The following is a 26,556-nucleotide window of genomic DNA, read 5'->3' on the forward strand; positions in this document are numbered from 1 at the left end:
TCTGCCTGTCAAATAAATAAATAAAATATTAAAAAAAAAAAGAAAATGGTAAGATTCCTTCCTTTCTAAGGCTGAATAATATTCTGTTGTGTATATACATACATATGTCACATCTCCTTGACCCATTCATCTGTTAACAGACATTTTGGCTGTTTCTCTTGCCTGTCGAATGCTTATCATTCATAATTGTGTGCCTAGAGGCCTGGTAGGTGATAGGAATGCAATACACATAGAAGTAAAATCCCAGGAAGAGCTGGACCCTATCTGCAGATGAAGTGGTCCTGGTAGGCTCCAAGGTCCTGCACCACACTGTCTGGAAACGTTCTGAGAGCCAGGAAGGATGGAGTTCAAGGTCCACCATTTTGGTGGGGCGGGGGGAAGGATCCTCATTTTTTTCCTGAGAAACCACTAAATCATTTCATTAGAAGTAAACTTTCCCCCAAATTTATAAAAATCAATGCCAAAAAGAAGGAAGCCCAACGACTTGATAATAAAAGTGTTAACAGAAGGAATAGAGAGTGATGTCGGGTATATTGGTTAGTTTACTGCCATAATAACGCAGCATAATAAACACAGAACCTGAGGAGCCTACGGCAATGAACATTTGCTTCTGGCTGTAGAGTCTGCGGATCGCCTGGAGCGGTTCTGCTCTAGTCCTCGTTGGCTGGGATGACTCTGCAGGTTGGCTGGTGCCGTTCTGCTCCCCATCTTTCATCCTCCCCCTATGATGGGCAGGCTAGCAGGTGAAAGCAGAGACGCAAGACCACAAAATCTAGTGCACCAATGAGGATGTTCCTGCTCCTGCATGATCACTCAGTCCAAACTAGTTCTGTGGCCCAACTCAAAGTCAAAGGGGTAGGAAATCTACTTCCCCCGTGGCGGCGGGAAGGCTACTGAATATAAGAGAACACTCAGGGGTCCAGAGAGGGGTGAATTGGAACCAAAAGTTCAATCTTTCAAAGAAACAGCCACCATATTTTCAAGAGAAAAAAATTTCTAGCTGTTTGAAGATTGTCTCCCAATCTAACCTTACAAGTCTACTTCAAAAATACTCTTCTTGGAGTGAATATTTCAATTCTGCATAGATGCCAATGACTTTGATATTCCTAACAAATGTATTATTTTATAATGCAGATGCATTGGACCAGATTTCTGATGTTCCTTCGTCCCCTTAAGGAAAGAACCGAGCTTCCTAAGGGCACTGGTGACACTGCTTGCTTTGGGGGTCACACGGGCAGGGTCCTAAAATGTGAAGTGTGCTGAGGTTTTGTGAGGACTGAGCTGGCCTCAGAGCTCACTTGCCTTTCCAGAACTCCCTTCTTCATGGCCTTATCAGCTCTTAGCTGACTGTCAGCTAATTTCTAGTCAAGAGTCAGCTGAAAATGGCTAAACATGGTAACTTTTGGGGTGTGCTTGCATAGTAGTAGAATCTTGGAAGACTAAGGAAGCTTTCAGGGATGAGTCTCCAATGATGGGGTATCAGGTAGCCTGACAATCAAGCTAATGAGTCCTCCTCCAAAGTTAAGGGCATCTTCCAGATTGAAAGCATTTCCACACATTAGGCTGAACCTCACTGCCAATTTCATGTGATGGAGCCTATCACCTTGTCTTACCCACTCTTTATAGCAGTGTGCAGACATAGGCAGGAAAAGACAGAGAAAATGGCTTGCCCTAGATCGCATAGTAAATGGCAAGAGTGAGGCTAGAATCCAAGGTACCTGGTATTGTGTTTTTTTCCTTATGCAGATTGTGGCAGAAGCATTAATTAATTGAGAGTGAGAGCGAGAGTGAGAGAGCCGGCGGGGGAGGGAGAGGGATAAGAAGACACAGCCCTGAGTGTGGAGCTGGACAAAGCAGGGACAATCCCAGGATCTTGACCTGAGCTGAAATCAAGAGTCAGAAGCTTGACCAAATGAGGCACCCAGAAGCCCCTGCAGAAGTTTCCAACACTCTTTACTGTGTATCCAAGCCTGCCCCATCCCGTTTCCCACCCCCATACACACATCCCTTCTCTTTGCCTCATTTTTCCATTCTTTTGCTTCTTTATCTTCTCCATGGCCTGGCCCGATCTTCTGACACATTAGTTACTGATCCCATCATCCTGAAAAAGGAGTGGGGTGTTTCCCCCCTTAGAGCTACTGTTTAATTTGTCAGCCTCCTTTATCCTGAGCCCACTGTGATGGCTGGACTTTATAATAGACCTAGATCTTTTGCTCCAGCCTCAGCCCCAAATACATTAAATAATTAACTTCCTTCACTCTCCTGTGTGTGTCTTATCTCCTCATCATCCAAAATAGCTGATGGCATTTCCTCTGCATAAATAGAAAGCGGAAAGGTCAACTGGTGTTTGTGAAATATATACACACATATATATATATTTATATATGTATATATATTACAAAGCAGCAAGCCAGCGGGGTTCTTTTATTGTCTCCTACCTGTGATAGTTTCATAATGACACCTTCTGCCTTCCTTAATCCCCCAGCCAGTTTCTACCCAGTGAACGACACTTTTGCAGTTTGGTTCGTGATTAGTAATACCAACCCTGGAGTCATTCGAAATCCAGACTGAGTCAGACTGAAGGAAAAGTACTTTCCCAATAGTAATAATAAAAAGCGATTTTTTCTCCTTGTTACCTTCCATCTTACACCACTGCCCTCACTCCCAGTGAAGCACACAGTGGTTTTCTCCTGTTAATCTGTTTTTTTTTGCGGGGGGTGGGGTCAGTTTTTTTGTAGTTCTAGCCACAGATCCTAAAGGCTAGAGGAATGACCCTAACAACACGTTCTTAAATCTGGGCTTTTGTTCACCGGAGCACATTCATCTGTTTGTGAAAGATGGAAGAGTGTACTGGAAATGCAGCTATTTCCTATTCTGACCCAGTAACTCACACAAGTATTCTGTTCTAATGTTATGAAAACCATTAGCAAGAAGATTCAGAAACTTTTATAACTTGCTACTATTGTCCCCCTCTTCCGGATACATTTCGAATCTATTTGGTCAGAAAAGGATATGGGAGCTATGAGGAGCCCTTCCAGGGGCTGAGGGCTCTTCCCAGTCAGCACGATGGGAATGTCCTAGGCCCCCCGGGGCAAACCTGATCGTCAGTGTTCTACCCTGGTAGGGGTTACAAGTTCTGGATTTGGGCTTGAACAACAGGATCAAGGTCAGAATTCTGTGAAGTCTCAGTTTCCACCCCCAGGAAGAAGCCCATTTTTGAGGCCTCTTTTTCCTGCCCCAGACATAGGGGCTGTGAGATCAGCAACACGACTATCACCTGCCGGCCAGGGATAAGGGCCCGACACACCTCTACCTCTCCACGGCGAACAGGAGTTAAGGGAACACAGGACAGTGATGTTCATGAGCCCTGGAGCACAGCAGAGTTTGTGGGTTTCCGTGGTTCCCTTGGCTGCTGGGCAGAGGTGGGAATGAGACATAGAGCACGTTGACTGTGCTGCATTGTCCTTGAACTGATCCCACAGAACTCCCAGAAGCCATGTTAGTTACACTTTGACCTTTTCCCTCCCAATCATTGCATCTTCAGAGTATTCACGGCAAGGCATCTGAAGTCTTTGGGCCTTCTTCCTGGTCCTCATACCACCTTCAGAGATGTTAGTGAGATGAGTCAGGCCCCCAACAGACCAAGTATTGCTCCCAACACAGGGAGGAGAGGCCGCAGGAGGAAGGGTCTCAAACGGGGGTCTGAGGGGGTTCTCACACCAGGAGCATCAGCTTCCCCTGGGAACTTGTAAGAAACGCAAAGTTCCCATTTCCACCAAGACCTATTGAATCAGAAATGATGGGGATGGGCCCTGAATTTGTCTTAACGAGCACTCCTGGTGATCCTGACACTCAAATGTGAGAAACACTAGTCTAAAAGGCACTGCCTCGTGCCGGGGGCAGGGCACCACCATAACGGGTTGGTAAGGACACTCTGCCTCAGTGTCCTCCATCGTTAGCGGAGGGCAGAATGCTGACCACTAGATAACTCGTGTGTCAGGTTCACCAGATTGTTCTGTAAGAGAAGATAGACTTTGGCCCCATGCCTCCCCAGAGACAGGAGGGGGGTGAGGCTGGGTGTTGATCAAGTTTCTCTCCTTGACAGAACTTTAGACTGGCTACTCTGAGCGCTTGTTCAGCTGGGCCTCCGCCTGGTGGGCCCTGTCTCCAGCCTGCTGAGTCCAGTGTAGCCAGAATCCTGTTAAGGTGGTTTAGTGAGAATCCACTACCCCAGCTCTCAGGTCACACTCTTGTCTTCAGCAAGAGTCCTGTGAAGTCAGTTTGGCAACAATTTCCCCTACTCTACGTGTCTTCTCTTTGTAACTTGACATAGCTTGAGCCCTGCTCTGCCCTGTCCCACCCTGGGGTATAAATCTCCAGCTTTGCATGCTGTATTTGGTGTTAAGCCCTGTCTCTCTCCCCTATTTTAATCATCCCAAATAAAGCCTTCTCTAATGTTCTCACATGCATCAGGATAGTTCTTTAACAGTATGTTTAAACGTGTGTATTTTTTTTAAAAGATTTTATTTATTTGACAGACAGAGATCACAAGTAGGCAGAGAGGCAGGCAGAGAGAATGAGGGGGAAGCAGGCTTCCCGCTGAGCAGAGAGCCAGATGTGGGGCTCCATCCCAGGACCCCGGGAACATGACCTGAGCCGAAGGCAGAGGCTTTAACCCACTGAGCCACCGAGGCGCCCCTAAACGTGTGTATGTTTAAGCTCCTCCACCAAGTCTGATGTAGCTTCTAGGTTGAAAACCCACATGCCTAGTGGTTAAGATTCCAGCACAGGAATCAGACAGACCCCGGGGGTGACAGCTCAGCTCAGCTCTGATAGCTGAATAAATAAGCAGTTCGCTCAAACATGGGGGTAATCTCTCCTCTCTCTGTCTCTCTTGTCAGTGAAAAGATCGAATGACAGAAGGCCCTTTAAACTGTAAGCACAGGGGCATCTGGGTGGCTCAGTGGGTTAAGCCTCTGTCTTCAGCTCAGGTCATGATCTCAGGGTCCTGGGATTGAGTCCCACATCGGGCTCTCTGCTCCACAGGGAGCCTGCTTCCTCCTCTCTCTCTCTCTGCCTGCCTCTCTGCCCACTTGTGATCTCTCTCTGTCAAATAAACAAAATCTTAAAAAAAAATAAACTGTAAGCACAGAGCTCGGTACTGACACATAATAGGCACCAAATGAATCCAATGTGAGCTGCTCTCGGTAGTAATGACTACAGATGTGTTACGTTCATCAGCAAACTTCTAGATAAGGAAAAGATAGGTGACTTATTTTGTAACCATGTAAAATATATTTATTACGAATAAAAGTCTTCAATACTCCATGAATGAGCTTGGAGAATAAATCACAGAAGAGAAATGCTTTTTGGATTTTTAGTCCAGGTTCTTATACACATCTTGCTTGTTAGCCAGAGAAGGGCAAAAGTGCCCAAAACAGGTCACTTGAGACGAAGATTTGTGACTCCTGGTCAGCAGCTCAGTGTGTCAGAGGCCTGTGTTGAGCGACCTAAGGAGGGAGCAGGCTGACCATAGAGCACATGAGACTCGAGGCAGGAGGCACCGAGTCGGTCCTCCAAGTGGAAATGGTCCAGGGTAGATGGGTTCTTCCAGGCCATCTCAGGGGTGGTCCGTCCCAGTGGAAGGGCCGAGGGCACGTTCGAGAGAATGCTTTTCAGGAAGCCATACTCGGTCCCATAAGCTTTCCTCCGAGTATAGACCAACACTGACTGGCCCAGGACTCAGAGTCGAGGCAGATGGGTTTACTACTCTCTAAAGGACTCACTCCTCCTGACAAGGAACTGAAACTAAAGATGGTAGCCCCAGCGTTGTGCCCATTTCCCATAATGAAGTCCCCCTTATGGGTTGAATGGATTTGTCCCCTTGAACTTGCTTGTTTTTGACAGTTTTTGGTGAGGGTTTTGGAGTGTGGGCCCTTTACCCACTGTGATCAGCAGCTGTTCTTCAAAGTACAGGAGCTGGTCAACTTCAAAACAGTCACTGGCATGAGGCACCACTTTTTCTAGAGCTGCCTGGATCTCGGCTTCACTGGCCTTCTGGTGCCTTGCTCTCTTGAGGTAGCTGTAGACCTTCTCAAACACTTCAGCTCCCAGCTTCTGCATGGCTGACCTGCCACGCAAGTCAGGAGATAAAGAGGAGTTTTACACATTTGAGTCATCCACAAGAAATGTCTTTTTAAATCATTAATTACACAAACATTGCACCTTTGAGATCTGGGGGGAAAAGGAAAAAATAAGACATGATGGTTCTACCTTGAACACTCAACAGTACTTAACAAATTCTTCCTGAATGTCTATTATGTGCCAGGTGCCTTCTAGGAACTGTGAACACAGCATTAAACAAGCGAGGTAAATTCCTACCTTCGTAGAGCTTACCTTCTAGGGTAGAGAATAAAGAGATAACTTAAAAAAAATACATAGATAATAAAATGTCAGGCAGCGCTATGTGCAATGAAGAACAATAAAGCCGGAAGAGAGAGAGAGAGAGAGACTCCTCTGAGAGGAGGTGTCCTCTGGGCAAGAGACCCACATGAAGTGAGGCCAACAGTAGGGGGAGAAAATGGGGACCCTGAGGCTAAATTACCTTGGAGAAATATTGAGAAGGCTAGTGTGGCTGGAGTTGGGAGAACGAGGGGGAAGAGGAGAGCTGGATATAAAGTCAGAAATAATATTAATGAGAACAATAAAAATAACAATGGGGAAGAAGAGGCAAAGGAAGGGAACGTACTTTTCTACACACTTAACCTTTACAACAGCTCTGTGAAGGAGGCATTTTTTAATTCCCTTGTTTTACAGATGGAGAAACTGAGGCTTGAAGGGGTGAGGTCATTTGGCACGGCTCCCACCCAGGCTAACATTGGTTTTTCTGTGCTCACCTCTGGCCCTTGTCCTCCTGCAGCCACGGCCTGTGCGTTGTCAGAATCAACAGTGGCCATACCTGGTGTGTTTATGTTGCCTATATTTTCCATTACCTCCAGCGAGGGTCACAAAAGAAAGGCCTACAAGTACAGCTAGGCCCAGCGCATATTTTGTTTGATCAGCACTATGCTTTCTTTCTTTTTTTTTTTTTAATTGATTGATTGATTTTAGAGAGGAAGGGGCAGAGGGAGAGGGAGAGAGAACCTTAAGCAGGCTCCCCGCTGAGCACAGAGACTGAGTGGGACTCGACCCCACGACCATGAGTTCACCATCTGTGCCAAAACTAAGAGCCAGACCCTTAACTGACTGTGCCACCCAGGCGCCCCAGTGTGTTACTTTCTTGAGCGTTTTGGTGTGGAAGTCTAGGCACAGCTCGCACTCTCCCCTCTGCATTTCCTTACCGCCCCGAGCCCACCTTCCTTGCATGGTTTTAGAACAGGCTGCTTCTTGGATTTCACCTGCCTACCTGCCTCAAGGGCATTCGAGTTTTGCGAATTTTGTTCTCCAGTTCAAAACTGTCATTTTTAATGCTCCACACTGTTCCACTGAATTTATGTGCCAACATTTACCGAGTCATTCCTCCACCTAGCATTTAGCGTTCTTCCCTATAGCACTGAGCCAGCGTCCTCAGGAGCGCAGCTTTTTCACCCAGTGGAATATTTACTGGCATCAAATTTCTGTGAGCGAGGCGAATTACATGAGTGTGTTCCCTCTGTGAAAACTCATATGTGCCTTTGTGATTTCTGCATTTTTCTACATATACGTTGAGTGGGATTAAAAGGTTTTTAAAAGTTGTGAGAATAGAATTATTGGGTCAAATGCATAAATATTCTTAGGATTTTAACCTTAAGAAATGCTTCTTTATTCTTCATCAGTGAATTTGGTGAAAAGAAAAATCAGAGTTTGGAGGGTTTTTTGTTTTTTGTTTTTTTTTCTTTTTCAGATTTTTTTTAAAGCATTGTTTAGACGATGTTGACACTACCATTGAAGGCATTCCTCACAGGTTCTAATTCATATATTCTAAGCTTTTATTGTTCAGTACTATTCAACACTGCCATCTCTAGAACACAAGCATCCAGGTTAGGTACTCTGGCTGACAAAAAGAAGAGTAAGTGATTTATCTTGCTCTAGTTCAGAAGCTAGAAATCATAATGTTAAGATATATACATTTTCACATTTTAGCTCACTTTTTAATGGTACTTTAGAGCTTACAAAATCCTTTCACATTCATTATCTCAAATGATCCCTGTGAGTGAGGAAGTCATTGCACATTTATCTCTATTTGACGGATGAGAATAAGCAGGCTGACTTTCTCAGACTCACACAGCTAGCAGCCCTAAACTCGAACACAGGCCCTGTGCTGGGGAACTCGGCAGCCCTAGGGCTCTAGGCCGTCCAGCTCGAGCAGATTTCCCACCTTCTGCCTGGAGATGATCAGGACTGATCGCAGGACTCCTCACATCCCTAGTCACCCCTCTCACCCCCAGAAACCCAAGCTTTCCTTCTGCTGATATTTAGCAAACCCTGTCACTTCCCCCATTCATGGATGACTTAAGTAAACTTCATGCTCTCTTTCTCGCACAACTTACTCCTGCCACCATTCTCCTGGTGTCAGTATTCTTGGTCTCTCTGACTTTGGGCTGTTTCATATCCAGTGATGATTTTCTTTACCCTCCTCGGTTACACTCTCCATGATCATACCCTTGACCTCCTAGGCACCAATAACCACACCTCCTCTGGAATCGACATCAGGCCTCATGCTCTACAACCATCCCTTTATTCTCTTCCTATTCTACTTCGTGGTCACCTGCAATCCTTTGGCCTATCGCCACGATGACAGTTGCCCCTTTGTGTCCTCATGTCTCCATGTCCTGCTTTTCCTCAGTTGTATTCCATGGTCCATTATTACAATCAGAATCTTGCAGATTCCCTTGACTCTTCCACTCCCCTCTTCCTGGGTCAAACTCCTCTGACAAAGTTGTAATGGTTAAACCTGGACATCCATTTACTTAGGCCGGACCCGAACAAGAGAATATTCCAGGAGAAAAACATCCAATTCGGCCAACAGGTCTCATTTAAATAATTAATGACAGCAATTCAAAACGGTACTCATGGTCATGGCGCACTGCCCATTGTCCTCCTGGAGTTCTCTGGTCTGCTTATTTTCCACTGCTCAAAGTAACTATTTCACACCTTCTTCGTTATTCATTATTCTCAAACTTGCTAAGCCCCACTCTCCTTCTCAGCTGATGACTTTACCTGACACCTCATTGAGAAACAAAAACAAACATGTAGAAATTCCCTGTTCTAAGTGCCCCACTACCCCACCTACTTGGCCTTCCCTCCGTCTCTAGCAAAGGGCCCATCCATGCTCCCATGAAAGACCATCTGTTCTCTCCCTGGGTGCTCTGGATCTCTGGGCCCTCCCGCCTGCAGCTGTTTCTACATCACCTGGAACATACACATTAGAAGAGAATATGCCCCAGTGCCCTCTTTTCAACGAGAAGCTTCTCATGATCTCCACGTTCCCTCGGTTCACCTGCCTCCCCATCTAACACTTGGACCGCCATCACTAGCAAAGGTTCTTGAAAGAGTCATGTGGCTGCTGTTGCCACTTTCTGACTGCACACTCTCCTTCAATCCACTCCTCTTGGGCCTTGGTCTTCATTCCTTCCATAAACTACTCTTATAATGACCTTCATGTGGCTGTTTCCTCTATTCTCTTCTCTGCACTATCTTACTTGACATTCAACAACTGGCTACTCTCTCCTTCAAACCCTTACTTCTGTTGCTTTTGGTGATACCATCTTCGCCAGGACCTTTTCCTATTACACTCTCTGCTTCTTCTTAGCCTCTTCAGCTGACTCTTCTTCCTCCTCATCTTGGCCTCTACATTTGAGAGTCTTTCATAAGATTTATAGGCTGAGGACTTCCTGTAGGTCCACCCTGTCCTTCACCTGGAACTCCAGGCTTGTGAATCAACTGCCAACTTGATATCACCAACTGGGTATCTAAAGGGTGTCTCATGCAACCTCGATATGGTGGGAAAAAAGAACTCTTAATAAACACAAAGTGCTATGAAATTTGAGAAAATCAAACACCCCATCCAGGAAGAGAAGGCACAATCTCATTTGGGCCATAACAGCTGGAGGAAAGCCAGGCGGCAGCCGATAGTGGGAACACTAGGAAATCAGTGAGTCAGCTTGGCAGGTGAGGAGGGCATGTGAAGACGAGGGTGAGAACCAGATGAACGTAATGTTAAAGAAACTTTGGTATCCTGGCACCTGGTTGGCTCAGAGGGTTAAGTGTCAGACTCTTGATTTTGGCTCAGGTCATGATCACAGGGTTGTGGGATCTAACCCCGCATTGGGTGCCAAGGTCATCCAGGAGTCTGCTGGAAAGTCTTTCTCTCTCACCCTTTGCCCCTCCACCCACATGTGCACTGGCTCTCTCTCTCTCTCTCAGAGAAACAAACAAACTTGGAGTGTGACTAGTAACAGCACCCATTGATGAGAAAGAAGCCCTAAAATGTCCCCTGAAACCATAATAACTAACAGTTTTTGAACCTTCTTTGTGTGCCAGGCTCTATTCTGAGCATCTCCTCATATCATCCCATTAAATCCTATGGATATGATATTGTTATTTCCAATCTAGGGTGAGGAAACTGAGCTATGAGACGGGATTAAATAACTTGCCCATTGTCACACAATTTTTTTTAAGTGGTGGAGGTGGGACATGAATTCCAGTAGTTTCACTCCAGGACTCACTTTTCATCACTACAGACTCAGACACTGGAGTGGAATCTTGGCTCTACCTGTTGCTGGCCATGTGATCTTAGGCCAGTTGCTTAACTTCTGTGAGCCTTGAATTTTCGTATTTACATGGAGATTACACACACACACACACACACACACACACACACATATCCTAGCACAGTACCTGTCACCTACCAGGTGCTTGTCTGCCATTGCTTTATTGTTGCTTTCCCAATTCTGGATGATACCAGAGTCCTATCTCAGTGTAACTGCAAGCTTCAAGTAGTTTTGTAGTTCTACCTCTGGTTAAGACACTATTTTAAATGGTTTTATCTTTTCTGAGTGAACTTAAAAAAAAAAAAAAAAGACCCAAGAAAGCCAGTGGCAGAGTGGAAGGAAAAAATAAAAGTAATTTTGTAGAAATAATCATGAAAACCTATTTTAGCAGAAAGCATTAAGAGAACACATAGATTACTCTTCAGGCATTGAAGAGTAAGGAAAGCTTGAAAACAATTTTATAGAATATAAGAAATCCCTGAACATTAAATATGTATGAGCCACTGTGGGAATAGAACAAGTACAATGTATTTTCTCCTTAATACTGCGGTCTTAGTGATCATTTAGTGTTAACAAGCATTGGGAATCTTTATTAAGAATGATTTGCACCCCTTCTCTCCACATCTAATATTTCAAATGGCTGTCTCTGAACCTGGTGGGTGAAGATGGAACAAATCTCTCTACAAAGGAAATTGATGCTCGGGTGACATATGGCACCTCCCCCCCATGGAACATGTGACTTTAAGGCCCCTTTTTGTAAATGGTGTTTGCCTTCTGCTCTGTCCTCCCTGGCAGCAGAATCTTGAGTGCAACTGTTGGCTGGAGACTCTGCTCGAGCTAACCTTCCCTGTAAGGATTATTTTGTTTGTGACCTCAACACCCTCCATTGTTCATAACCGCAGTAAATGTAGATGGGTAAGTACTGACTAAAAAACAAAATCCAGCTTGTTTACAAGAGGTACACTTAAAACACACGGCATTGAAAGGTTGAGAATAAACAAATTTTAAAAAGATATACCAGGCAAATACCCAAAAGAAAGCTGGAGATAACTGTATTAACATGAAACAAAATAGATTTTAAGAAAAAAAAAAAAGCATTATTACAATAAAGATTGCCACTCGGTAATGAAAACAGTTTGACTCACCAGGAAGAAATAAAAATTCTAAACTAGTAGGCATCTAATAAAGTAGAATCTGTAAGGGCCTGCCCCTCCCAGAGGAACTAGCTTGTGGACCCCGGAAGTAGGGGCGGGGCAGGCTGGGTGGAGACGTCCAATCGGTGTGGTGTGGGTATATCCACTGGGTGAATTAGGATTCCATTGGCTACCTGTGTAGGGGCGGGGCTCAACCACCCCCATAAAGGTTGGTCTGTGAGGCTGGCGAAAAGGAGAAGGAGAGCTGTTAGAAGAAAAAGAAGGAAGAAGAAGCAGGAGAAGAGTCGGGGGAGCAGCAGCAGCAGAAGAGTCGGCGGGAGAAGAAGAAGAGCTGTAACAGCTCTTGTAAGAGCTGTAAGTGCCGCCAGCGGCCCCAAGCCACCAGCGGTCCCGACGCCAGTGGTCCCGAGCCGCCAGCGGTCCAACGCCTGTGGCCCGGAGCCACCAGCAGTCCCAGCACGCCAGCGGACCTGAGCCGCCAGCGGTCCCGCTGCCCCGAGCCGCCAGCAGTCCCGGCGCCGGCGGTCCTGTGCCGCCAGCAGTCCCGGTGCCGGCGGTCCTGTGCCGCCGGCGGCCCCGAGCCGCCAGCGGTCAGACACCAGCGGTCCCGCGCTGCCAGTGGTCCCACGCCACCAGCGCCCCGAGATGCCTGCGGCCCCAAGATGCCTGCAGCCCCGAGATGCCAGTGGCCCTGATGCCAGCGGCCCCGCCCACACACTGCGACCCTCAGCAGCAGCACCGCGGGGAACGGCCTAGATGGCAGCAACCTCGCCGGGAACCCTGAGCCGCTGCCTCGCCAGAGCTGTGTCATTCCATGGAGCGGCTTCGTCAGGGAAGAGGCCTCCTCGGTGAACAGCCCTGTGGAAGCAGCATCGTCAGGGAAGAGGCTTCCTCCAGAGTGGCCTCGCCGGAGCAGACTTGTCTGGGGAGCAGCCTCACCAGAGCAGCCTTGTCAGAGTGGCATCACGGGGAGCAGAATCTGTGTCATTGGTGTTGTCCTCCCTGTCATCATCGCTGTCGTCATCGCCTCTTCTTGGGAGCGGCCCTGCCCGGGGAGCGACCTCACCAGCAGCGGCCTTCTTGGGAGCGGCCTCTTCTTGGGAGCGGCTCCAACCAGGGAGCGGCCTCATCTGCGGAGCAGCCTCGTCCGGAGCGGCCTTCGTGGGAGTGACCTTGTCAGAATCATCATTATCGTCTTTTCGTAAGAGACAGCCCTGACCGGTCAGTTTGATTTTTGATGCTTGGCGTGAAATAAAGCTTTGTTTGATTTTCGCTTTATATCAGTCTCGTTCCTTTGATCATGGACCCTAACAGAATCCACATACATAAAGCACTATGGGGAGAAATTGACAGAAATGTCCCCATAGCATAGGATTTCAATACACCTTGCTCAGTTACTGATAGGTGAAGCAGTTGAAAAATCAGTAGCAACACAGAAAATATGAATATACTTAAATAAGCTCAACTTGAGAAACACATATAGAACCCTCTCCCTCCCTGACAGTTAGAAACCTTCATTCCTTCCAGACTTTCATAACATTTACAAAAACTAACCATATACTAGACAGCAACTCAAGCCTCAACACATTTCAAATAATTGATTTTATACAAACTAGTTATCTGATTATAATACAATTGATAGAAATCTGTAACAAAGATATGGATAAAATAGTACCATGTTTGTAAATTTATTTATTCTAAATAAATTATGGGTCAATGAAAAAAATCAGGCATGTTATAAACAAACTCATTTGAAGCCAAAAGAAAAGTGATAGGTACTCTAGCATTGTAATATTTCAGTGTAAATTTATTCTGACACTTGGAAAACATGCTATAATATTTCTGTAATGACACATCTGAGTATTTTAGAAATCATAAAATAGAAAATTCTATTTAAGGGGACTCTTGCTGTTATCCAAGGTTTGAGAAGAGAGGGGGTGCTCCTTATGCAGTTCCCATTAAGGAAGAGGTTATAAGTTTGCTTTTTCTAAAGGAGGGATGGAAGGAGAGATGGTGGCAGGAACCACCCCTTTAGGTAGGTGGGCATGTCAAATAAAAAGAACTTAAATTTTCAAATGAAAAGCACTGTATTTTCATTATTTTTCATCTATTTCTTCCTATGCTCCTTTTATCAATTTTATTCTCGTATTCAAAGTCCTTTAAGTATTTAAGGGATCCTGAAGATCATCTTAGTCCAGACACCTCATCTATAGGCCTGTGCTCTTCGGGCTGGACCACCGTCCTGCCCAGATGGATAGTGGATGCAGGAGAGTTGGAGGAAGCCTCCCTAGGGTCCTAAAGAAGCTCCAGCTGCCTGAAGCCAACCCCCAACTTGTGTTTGACTGATTTTCCAGCTGAAAAAAATCCATTAAACCACAAGAGAATATTGTCTCTCCTCAATGTTTCTTTCAAACTCAATCTCTTATCCTCCAAATTCCCTCACTGACTTTCTCTTATGTTTACTTTTAACTTGAAAACAATATATATTATCACTTCTATTTACCCATCAATATTGACTGCTCTCTGTGTCCTCTAATTATCTATCTCTCTTAGGGGCTCTGAAGAAGATGTAAAACAAAAATATCCTCACTTTTTTGTTGTTAGTTTGTTGGTTTTGTTTTTTTAAAGGTTATTTATTTTTTAGTAATTTCTACACCGTATGTTGGGCTTGAATTCACAACCCCAAGATCAAGGGTCACACACTCTATGGACCAAGCCAGCCAGGACCTCCTGTCTTCATGTTTTAAATATTAATTTAATTTTGCAACAATCTCACGGAGGAAAGTTATAATACTAAGAATTCTTTTTCTCCCTCAGCCTTTTGAAAATAAGCTGCTAACCCGATGCCCCTTCCCTTCCATACTTGGTGTGTATTTTCTACAAATGAAGACACTTTTCCACATAACTACAGAATGGCTATCAAGATCTGGAAATTAATGTTGATACATTACTGTCATCTAATAATTAATCCATTCAAGTTTCCCAAATTGTCTAATAATGCCCCTTATAATACAAGGACCCAGGTCAAAATAATCATGTGCTGTATTTAGTTGTTGTGCCTCTTTAGTTTTCTTCAATGACCTTGACACATTTAAAGGTTTGAAGGAAGTTGCTTTGTAGACTGTCCCTCAATTTGTGTTGCCCTTGCCTATGGGAGTTACCAGGTTCCACCCTCTAGCTCTCTCTCCTTTTGTGTATTAGCTGAAAGATAAGAGTAGAGCCTTCCATTATCTTGGGACATTATCAGAGAGCTCTAGCTATACCAGTTCAAGAATTTCCTTCCTTCTCTTGGATCTAAAAGATGCCCTGGTAGTAACAGTATCTTGTTGTTTTCATGTGCCTAGTTCTTGATTCTTCTCTACAGCTTTGTCCCCTCTATACTGTAAGAAACGGGGTGTCCTCATAAGGAAAGGAAGCAGCTTGTGAGGTAAGTTTCCGGAGGCTCAAGAAAGAATGCCCTGAGAGTGCTGCTCACTTGGTATCTCCACTTGACCAATAGGTAGAAATCTTATGCCCAGCTGGATTTCTGAGCTTCCTCCCCAAATATCCTAATGCTGCAGCCTTCCCCATTTCCGTCCATATGAGCTTCTCCTTTCCAGTTGCTCTGGCTAAAAATCTTTGAGTCATCTTGATTCCTCTCTTTCTCTCTTATTCCAATAATCCAGTGTCTCTCATAACCAGACCAGTTAATAAATCCTATCAGCTCCGTTTTCAAACTGTAGGCAGGAGGCAGACTTTGGTCATTTCCATCATCTCCACCACTACCTCCCTGGTCTAAGCCACCACATGCTCTCACCTGATTGTTACAGTGGCCTCTCAGTTGGTATTCCACTCCTACCGCCCCCCCATAGTCTATTATCAGTTCATCAGCCAGAGTAAGTCAAAACTTTGCTCAAAACCCTGTCTTGGGCTCCCCATCTCAGTCAGAGTGAAGTCAATGTCCTTCCGGTGGTCTAAAATATCCTGAACCATCTTATCACCATGCTTTCCAAATTCATCTCCTCCGTCTTCCTCTTCCCTCCCTCCATTCCTGTTACACCAGCCCCTTGTTCTTCCTTGAATACCCCAGGCACATTCTACCTCATGGCCTTCGCACCTGCTGTTCCCTCTTATGGGAATGTTCTTTCTCCAGACATCCCTATCTCTCTCCTTCATCTCCTCCAGGTCTGTGCCTTCATGTGATCTTTTCAAAGAGACTATCCAGACTACCTTCTTTAAAACTGTAACCTTTACTCCCATTCTCCACTGCCTATTCTCTTTCCCTGCTTTGTATTGTCTTAGCACTTGATACTCTCCAGCACACTCTGTTCTTCCATAATATTTTATAACCTGTCAGTCACTCCACTACAGAATATGCCATAGGGCATGGATTGTTTTCACCTTTCTTGTTCACTGATCCCATGACCTAGAACAGTGCCTGATATATAGTAAGTACACAATAAATACATATTGGACAAATGAATAGATACCCTGAAAGCCAAATAGAAAAGGAATACGATGATATCATACAACTTTAATTAAAAATATATGCATCTCTAAGATGCTAAGAATTAGCACATAGTGATACTGTAACCTAATTTTGCAAAATATAAGATCACTTTTGTGATTTTTAGTTGTTGGTTTTCAAGACAGAGCTCCAATTAGGTGCGGCTTTCAGCATTATTATACTTTCCTCCCGATTTCAAACGGATTGTCTTTAAGAGGCCTATACGATCAACCTTGAATAAAAATGATCTCATATTTCTGAGTGGGAAAACATAAGCCTTACTTTTAAAAAGTCCTGCGTGGAGAGGACCATGCTTCACGCTTGACGATGGGGCCATGTGGAAAGCAACAGAAATCTGTGCACAGCTGCCGGAAGCCCCGCTGCCCCACGGCACGTGGGAGGTCTCAGAGGAGAGCTCCAGAGGCCTCCAGCCCCTCCAAGGGAGGGGGCAGCCAAGGCAGTGCTGTTCAACAGATGTCACCGTCTGCTGTGCAAGTTAAATAAGGCAGAGAGCAGCAGCTGAGGGGATGTTAGCCTCCTGCTCCAAACAGCATTCTAGCTGAACAGTGGAAAATGTTTAACATGTTCCCCCTTCCCCGCTCCTGTAAAAACAACAAGCAATGTCTCTTTGGGGATAGAGAAAAGGAAAGAGTTTCCACCAGCTCTGATAGGTCATCAAGGGCACCCTCATCCCTTACCCCCTTACATGAACAGGAGTGTGTCTCATCTTTACCTTTCCTTGGAGCTTATTTGCCTTGAAGACTGTTTTCTCTGCCCCATAGAAGCTCCCCAATAATGGCTACATTTATATTTTTATTTTCAGATTAATTAACCACTTGATGAGCAAAAACTAAAAGCACAGGACTCTGTTTGCTTTCAGGTCTGCTCCCTAATGAGGCCAGAAGCCTTGGGGACAGAGTAGCTTTCTTAGTCAGTCTGGCAGCCAGTGTGGGCCTGACACCAGATCGCACTAAGTTACTTCATCAGCACATTTTTAATGAGCACCTAGTACAGGCCAAGTGCTGGGAATGCTGCCAGAAGCTTGTGACCTCACGGAACTCAGCTTTTAGTGGGAAGAAGGCAGACAGTAAACAAGTAAACAGGATAGTTTCAGATTTTTGCCAACGCTGCAAATAAAATGAAATGGCGATGGAAGAGAGAGAGCGGGCTATCCAGAAGAGGGTTGGGACACCTGGCAAGGGTCAGGGCAGAAGATGTTTGGTACCAGCCCTCTTCTGCCCACCAGGCCCTGTCCTGTGGATGGCTCTGTGTGATGGCTGACTAAGAAGAGGAGACATGTGTGGGGATGTAGCAAGAGTATTGATGGAGCCCATGCATGTCTAAATGATTAAAAGTTATGAACCAAGCTGTTAATAAGATATGATCTCCCTCGGGGCGCCTGGGTGGCTCAGTCAGTTAAGCGTCTGCCTCTGGCTCAGGTCATGATCCGAGGGACCTGGGATGGAGTCCTGCAACAGGCTCCCTGCTAAGGGGGTGCCTGCTTCTCCCTCTCACTCTGCCTCTCCCCCCAGCTACTGCAGACACTCTTTCTCTCTTTATTCTGTCTCTCAAATAAATTAAAAAAAAAATCTTAAAAAAAAAACCATGGTCTACCTTTTACATTGATATGATACACATTTTACATTGACGTATTGACTTTATAAAGACCTGGAAGGCCAGGTGTGCCTTTAGTACTCTCACACTCCTCAGAGTTCTGTGTTGGAATAGGGAAGAGCAGGGTGAGCCAGCCTCTGGCATTTATCCCTGGTTATTGGCCCATTCCCCTCTCCTCTAGCCTGGCTGTTTCCCACCATGAGGGGTTTTACACACACATTTGATACCCCAGCCCCTATGTCCAAGATTCACTCATGCTTTCTGCAAATAGTTTCCCGGTGGTGCCCCTCAGGATTAGGGGTGTGAGAACAGGCAGCCCAGACCACCCATGGGAAGAGAGACCTGAAGCAGAGGCCCACAGACTCTGGAAATGGGTTTGGGGCCCTCTGAGGAAAGAACTGCAAGGCCCTAGATAACTAGGGCATGGTCTAGAAGAGGAGACACAGGCTCTGAGTGTGCAAATCCCCTTGGCCCCTTGGATTTGTTGCTTCATGAGGAGGGGTACGGCTGGAGGTTGGCCAAAGTGTCATGGTCCGTAGCAGAGGCCCAGCATCCCCCACTGGCCTGGGGCTGGGAGGTACTGGAGGAGGGAGGCTGCTTTGCTGATGTAATAAAGAAAGACCTCTCTGAGGGTAGGAGTAGGAATGACATTTGAATGGAGACTTGAACAGTAAAGATGAGTCATCTCTGCCAGGATGTGGGACAGGAGCACTCCCAACTGACAGAATAGGGCATGACCAGGCACTATAAGCCCTGTAAAGAAGAAAACTGAGGTGGTTGGGGCCTAATTTGGAGGAAGAGAGGACAGGAGACAAAGCAGATGGTTAAGCAGGAGCAGGGACCCGGGAAGCTGAGATAAGGAGTCCTCAATCCTGGATGCAAAGAGAGGACACTGATCCTTTACAATGGCGTCAACATGGATATTTTATAACAAGAAAATACAACCCAGGGAGGGATAGAATGATTTAAAAATCAGAACTTGGAATTTCTGAAAAGCCCTGTAAGGTACCAAGGAGTTCATCTAACGAACACTTTCATTGTAGACAAATGAGAAAGATTTACTGTGATAAGGACAGAGGATCCTCTACTGGGCCCCCAGTGGGATGGCCATACATATGAAGTAAATACAGAATAAGTAAGTCTCCTTGCTTTTCGTTCTATTCACTAAGCACCCCCCCTAAAAAATGCACTATGAAATACTGGCCACTTGATTAAGCCCTTCCTGGCTGAATCACTGTGCTTCCCTTAATCAATTCAAACCACATTTTTTATTTTTCAAAAGTCATTTTCACCCCAGCTTTGCTGAAGTAGAAGCAGAGATCTGAAAATAAATTTCCTATTCAAACACAATAAGAATAATTGGATTTGCAAAGGAAAATGAAGATAAATCACAAAGGAAAAGCAATTACAGCCTTAATATGTTTGGAAGGGTTTGTCAGGGCAAGGATGTGAGAAACTATGAGTTTCCTGGGAGAAGAGTAAATTCCAAAAGCTGCCTGTCATTTGGTGAGGTTCCCCAAAGGTTCCCTCCTTGACCAAACTTTAGTCAGTCCTCACTTCTGATAGCTAACCCAGTTCCTATTAGTAACTTTCCATCCACTGACCTCCCCCAACCCCCGCAGCTCGCTGTCCATAAATCCTCTGCTCCTGTGGTATTCGGAGCTGAGTTCAAGCTCTCTCTCCTATTTCAACAGTCTTTTTTTAAAAAAAATATTTCATTTATTTATTTGAGAGAGAGCAAGAGCACCAATGGGGATGAGGGAGGAGGAAGAGGGTGAGGGACAAGCAGATGCCCAGCTGAGCAGGGAGCTGGACAACCAGAGCTGATCCCAGGACCCTGAGATCATGACTTGAGCCAAAGGCAGATGCTTAACTGATTGAGCTCCCTGTTGCTACAGTCTTGAAAAAATCTTCCTTGCCTGTTTAATTCCATTGAGTGCAATTTTCCTTGGACACAGTTAGCTCTCAATGCCAGACTATCACCGGGTATCACATTACAAACTATCCGTATATGGAAGGGTTACATCTTGGTTAACCTGAGACAGTCTCAGCACTTGCCTGACACAGAAGATCACCAGCGGCACCCATTCCATTGTCAGAAGTGTCCTGGTTTGGGCAATTTTATGGTTACCCACACATAGTGTGAAATTTACTTGGCTAAACTGTCATCGAGGTCCCCAGTGACAAGACGACCTGCAGGCCTTCACACATGGCATTGCAGCAATTCCAATGCATAGGAGAATAGACTCATGAAATGAGAACACTCCTTTCTAGTCCTGACTCCTAAAGCATTGTTACATTAGATTTGTATCATTTTATGTCCAAATCAGAATGTTTCTCCATAAATAAAAAATGACGATTTTCATTATTTTGTCTCTCCAACATGTCCATATGTTGCCTTTATTATACCTCTCCCTCAAGGACTACAGAGGGGTCTTATCACAGCACACTTACCGGGAGAGTGACATGAATTCCAGAGCAAGGGGGAGGGAGGGAGGAGGCCTCGAGACAGAGACCAGGAAGGCCAATGTGGTGCAGGCCTTAGGAAAAACAACTGAGATTGGGGAATCAATACCTCATTCTCTGGTGAATTGCATTGAAAGACTGAAATGAGTTTCAAAATAATAATCGAAGCTGGCAGCTGCTCTTGACAGGCTGGGACAAATGAAAATTGAGCGGGGCTTTCACATGCTGTGGGGAGCGGGCAGGACAGGCAGGAACCCCCTTAAAGCCTTTCACTTGGAAACACTGGGTTTTTTAATTGTCTCCTGTCCTGAATCCAAAGGCGAAGATCCCTCATTAAGGTGAGGTTTGCCGAGTAGTTTTGAAAATGGCTTTTGTAGCTACTTCCACTTGTCTGAGAGTATCTTAGAGAAGCCCTTATCCTGCACAGCTTCCGGAGTCCAGTGGGATGGGAGAGAAATGCAAACTCAGCAGGCTCTCTGGCACTGGCCTTCAGGCACAGGCAAGGTGTGGAGTGGAGGGAGAAGGATTGGATCAGATAATCTCCAAATTAGAAGACCTTCATACTGCTGGGAGAGTCCGCCTCCAGGGACTCACAGCCTGGCTTTGTTAATCCATTTTATAGGTAGAAAGCGTTGAATGAGGGAAAAGCAAGGTCACTGAAGGGGAGCTGAGTTTCCTGTCTTCAGGGCTCAGTATGTGACCTGAAGGATGAGCTGTTGAAGGATGTAGCTGTTTCTACTGAAACCTGGGCGCCCAAAACATGGTCCAGCCTCCAGCATCACATCGAAGGACAGCTGGTTAGAAATGTAGGATCTTGGGGCACCTGGGTGGCTTAGTCAGTTGAGCAGCTGCCTTCGGCTCAGGTCATGATCCCAAGTTTCTCCCTTTCCCTCTGCCTGCTGCTCTGCCTACTAGTACTCTCCATCTGTCAAATAAATAAATAAAATCTTTAAAGAAAAAAAAAAAAAAAAGAAATGCAGGATCTCAGATCCCACCCAAGACTTGCTCTATCAGGATCTTCATTTAACAAGACCCTGAATGGGTCCAAAACCTTTGGCATGCAAAAGTGGTCCTAAGAGGGAAGTTTATAGCAATAGATGCCTACCACAAGAAGAAAAAAAAAAAAATCTCAAATAAACAACCTAACCTTACACCTAGAGGAGCTAGAATAAGAACACATAAAACCCCAAATCAGCAGAAGGAAGGAAATAATAAAGACTAGAGAAGAAATAAATGATATGAAACTAAAAAACAACAAAGACAGTAGAACAGATTAATGAAACCTGGAGCTGGTTCTTTGAAAAGATCAACAAAACTGACCACAGGCCATTATCTCTAATGAACATAGATGCAAAAATCCTCAAAAAAATAGTAGCAAACTGAATGCAACAATACATTAAAAAATCATTTACCACTAACAAGTAGGATTTATTCCTGGGATGCGAGGGTGGTTCAATATTTGCAAATCAATCAACAGGATACATCTCATCAATAAGAGAAAGGGTAAAAACCATATGATCATTTCAATAGATGCAGAAGAAACATCTGACAAGGTACAACCATTCATGATAAAAACCCTCAACAAGGGGCGCCTGGGTGGCTCAGTTGGTTAAGCTGCTGCCTTCGGCTCAGGTCATGATCCCAGGGTTCTGGGATCAAGTCCCACATCGGGCTCCTTGCTCAGTGGGGAGCCTGCTTCTCTCTCTGCCTCTGCCTGCCACCCTGCCTGCCGCTCTGCCTGCTGCTCTGCCTGCTTGTGCTCTCCCTCTCTCTCTCTCTGACAAATAAATAAATAAAATCTTTAAAAACAAAAACAAACAAACAAAAACCCTCAACAAAGTAGGGTTAAGAGGGAACTTACTTCAACATAATAAAGGGCATCAGTGAAAAACCCACAGTTAACATCATATTCAATGATGAAAAACAGAACTTTTCCCCTAAGGTCAGGAACAAGACAAGGATGTCTACTCTCACCATTTTTATTCAACTACTATAGTACTAGAAGTCCTAGCAATCAGACAACAAGAAGAAATAAAAAGCTTCCAAACTGGTGAGGAAGAAGTAAAACTTTCACCATTTGCAGAAGCTATATTATACATAGAAAACCCTAAAGTTTGTATATATAAACTATATACATATATAAAATTACATATGGATAAAATCAATATAATATATATATAAAATCAACATACCGAAATCTGTTGCATTTCTATACAGGAATAATGAAGCAACAAAGAGAACTTAAGAAAACAATTCCATTTGCAATTGCACCAAAACTAGTAAGATACCTAAGAATAAACCTAACCAAAGAGGTCAAAGACCTGTATTCCGAAAAAACTCTAAAACACTGATGGAAGAAATTGAAGACGACACAAAGAAATGGAAAGATATTCCATGCTCGTGGGTTGGAAGAACAAATATTGTTAAAATGTCCATCTGTCCAAAGCTATCTACAGATTTAAAGCAATCCTATCAAAATACCAGCAGCATTTTTCACAGAACTAGACAAAACAATCCCAAAGTTTGTATGGAATCACAAAAGACCCTGAATAGGGGCGCCTGGGTGGCTCAGTGGGTTAAAGCCTCTGCCTTCGGCTCAGGTCATGATTCCAGGGTCCTGGGATCGAGCCCCACATCAGCCTCTTTGCTCAGCAGGGAGCCTGCTTCCTCCTCTCTCTCTGCCTGCCTCTCTGCCTACTTGTAATCTCTGTCAAATAAATAAATAAAATCTTAAAAAAAAAAGAGAGACCCTGAATAGCGAAAACAATCTTGAAAAAGAAAATCAAAGCTGGAGGTATCATAATTCCAGACTTCAAGTTACATTACAAAGCTGTAGAAATAAAAAAAAGTATGGTACTGACACAGACACATAGATCAATAGAACAGAATAGAAAGCCTAGAAATAAAGCCACAGTTAAATGGCCAATTAATCTTCAATAAAGAAGGAAAGGAATATACATCAGAAAAAAGATAGTCTTTTCAACAAATGTTGTTGGGAAAACTGGACAGCTACATGCAGAAGAATGAAGCTGGACCATTTTCTTACACCATACACAACAATAAACTCAAAATGGATCAAGGACCTAAATGTGAGACCTAAAATTATAAAAATCCTGGAAGATAGCACAAGCAGTAATTTTTCTGACACTGGCCCAAGCAACATTTATTCTAGGTATGTCTCCTGAGGCAAGGGAAATAAAAGTAAAATAAACTATTGGGAATACATCAAAATAAGAAACTTCTGCCCAGGGAACAATCGACAACACTAAAAGGCAACCTATGAAATAGGAGAAGACATTTGCAAATGACATATCCAATAAAGGGTTAGTGTCCAAAATATATAAAGAACTTATACAACTCAACACCCCAAATACAAATAATCCAATTAAAACATGGACAGAAGACATGAACTGACATTTCTCTAAAGAAGACATCCAGATGGCCAATAGACACATGAAAAGATGCTCAACATCACTCATCATCAGGGAAATGCAAACCAAAATTACAATGAGATATCATCTCACACCTGTCAGAATGGCTACAATCGAAACCCCAAGAGAAGCATGTGGGTGGCTCAGTCAGTTAAGCATCCCACTTTCAATTTCATCTCAGGTCATGATCTGAAGATTGTGGGATCAAGCACCACACCAGGCTCCATGCTGAGTGTGGAGCTTACTTAAGATTCTCTCTCCCTCTCCTGCCACCCCGCTCGCACACATATACTCTCTCTCTTCCTAAAACACACACATACACACACAACAACAGGTATTGGTGAGGAGGTAGAAAAAGGGGAAGCCTCTTGCACTGTTGGTGGGAATGCAAACTGCTGCAGCCACTCTGGAGAACAGTATAGAGGCTCCTCAAAACACTGAACAATAGAACTACCCGTGATCCAGTAACTGCACAACTGGGTATTTACCCCAAAACACAAAAACACTAATTTAAAGGGATACATGCACCCTTATGTTTATTGCAGCATTTTTTACAATAGCCAAATTATGGAAGCAGCTCAAGTATCCATCGATAGATGACTGGAGAAAGATGTATGTAAATATGGAATATTACTCAGCGATAAAAAGAATGAAATTTTGCCATTTGTAATACCATGGATGGATCTAGAGAGTATAATGCTAAACAAAATAAGTCAGTCAGAAAAGACAAATACCACAAGATTTCACTCGTACATGGAATTCAAGAAACAACAACAACAACAAAAAAAAAATGAGCAGAGAAAAAATAAAAGAGAGAGAGGGAGAGACAAACCAAGAAACAGACTTTTTAAAAAAGTTTTTATTTAAATAACCTCTACACCCAACATGGCGCTCAGACTCATGACCCCGAGATCAAGAGTCATGTGCTCTTCTGAGCCAGGCTCCGAAAGAAACAGACTTAATGACAGAGAACAAACTGGTGGTTACCAGAGGGGAGGAGGGGTTGGGCAATGGGTGAAATAGGTGATGGGGATTAAAGAGTACGTTTATCATGTTGACAAAAAAAAAAAAAAAGAGAAAGAAAGACAGATCACAGTTCTTTCACATATTTATTCACACTAGTCAAAGTCAAGAATTTCTAAGGACCAGTTTAGACATTTAATAACGAACAACAGTTCCTGAATCAACAAAACAAAAACAAAAACAAAAACAAAAACAAACAAAAAAGCCAAAAATAAGACCTCAAGTGATTCCTATGCACTTCAGAGTCTGAGAAACCCTGGCTGGAGCTCTGGATCACACTTTGAATAGCAAGATTCTGAAAAGCATTTAAAGCTATGAATGTGCTTTTGACAGGGAATTCTGATGCTTTTATGTAGTCAGGCCAGCTTACCAAGCTCTGGGACATCATTTCACATACCAGCATCCTCTACAGCATTACTAAATTTACTTTTTACAATATGAGTTTTAAAACTGATAAGAGGAATAGAAAAGGGACTTGCATCAATTTCAGGCTGAAGAACTGTTTCTCTCTCATCCCTCTTCTCTTTCATTCTCCCTGGATATCTGGTGCACAGATTTGCATCCGTGATGATCTTGGGCTCATCACACACTCTCAGCATCCTGTTGGTTTTAAAAGGAGGACACCAGCCTTGCTCAGGTTGGAGATTATGAATCACAATTTGTTTGGTGGTTTGCCGGGTTTGCTTGCCCTTGTTTGTTCCTAACTCCTGATTCTGCATCAGCTAGAAGTCTCTTTTTAATAAGCAGAAAATCTTTTCCCCTCCATCTCAGGAAATATTGTATTTTAATTTTATCTTACTGATGATCTGACTGGGAAGTGACAATCAAGCACAAACCCATGTTAATAATTTTTCTCTTCTTTGTTTCTGGGCCTGAAATCGCAGAAATCACATCGTGTGAAAAAAAGTTTCAATTAGGTCTAATATATGGGTAGTCTTGGGATACACTTGGGAAGAAACAGGAAGAATTAAATTGCAAGTTTTTGATGAACCATTTGACATTACCACTCTCACAGGTTAAATAATAGTGAAATACTGGCAATTTCATTTAATCAACCTAATTAGAATGTTTCAATTTAGAATTTCTTGCCCTAAGGAATATAAAGTGAGTGGTAAATGCTATTTGTGGAGGCTGGATTGTTTTATTTCCTTGGAGATTTTTTTTGGAGGTTGGGACAAATGCTCTGAAGACTAGATAATCATTTCTCTATTTTAAGGAGCCAGAGAGAAAGGGGGTGGTAGAAGGTCAGGTTTGGTTATGCATTCACGATGAAAGTATATATCCTTGAAGGGGGCTTACCAACTTCCAGATCTGTGAAATATATAAATGGTGCCAGACACTGACACCACAAACTAGGGTGAGTTTCTTATCTACATCCTTGTTACAGTCAGGTACAGTTAATACTTGAACTCTGACCAGAGCAAGAAGAGATTTTTCCTTAGCACCAGTTAATGTCACTCTTTAGTTGGAATGTGGGAGAGGAAGAGTCAAAGGGATGTATTAGAATCTAGTCTCTCTCTCGGTTAATTGTAACAATTATACCACAGTTGTGCTGTGTTCCATGGTACCCTAAGCATATTCTATGAGAGCCCGAATCACATCAGCGGGTTAATTAAGTGTTTAAGTGTGCT

At 44.0% G+C, this 26,556-nt stretch overlaps 1 protein-coding gene across 6 annotated transcripts in view; it reads right to left on the minus strand.

Annotated features, from left to right (window-relative positions):
- Positions 1-5,287: 5,287 nt before the first annotated feature.
- NEK11 (NIMA related kinase 11) overlaps positions 5,288-26,556 on the minus strand; it is a 241,161-nt gene continuing 219,892 nt past the window's right edge. For 5 of the 6 annotated variants that reach the window (XM_032869712.1, XM_032869713.1, XM_032869714.1 and 2 more), the window contains one exon: positions 5,288-6,130. In XM_032869712.1, coding sequence (XP_032725603.1) covers positions 5,860-6,130 — 271 coding nt within the window. In that variant the 3' untranslated portion in view covers positions 5,288-5,859. The remainder of the gene's footprint in view (positions 6,131-26,556) is intronic. The other variant, XM_032869715.1, reaches the window with a different exon arrangement.

Source organism: Lontra canadensis, unplaced genomic scaffold, assembly GCF_010015895.1.
Source record: "Lontra canadensis isolate GAN:19392208 unplaced genomic scaffold, GSC_riverotter_1.0 scaffold38, whole genome shotgun sequence".
Lineage (NCBI taxonomy): Eukaryota > Metazoa > Chordata > Mammalia > Carnivora > Mustelidae > Lontra > Lontra canadensis.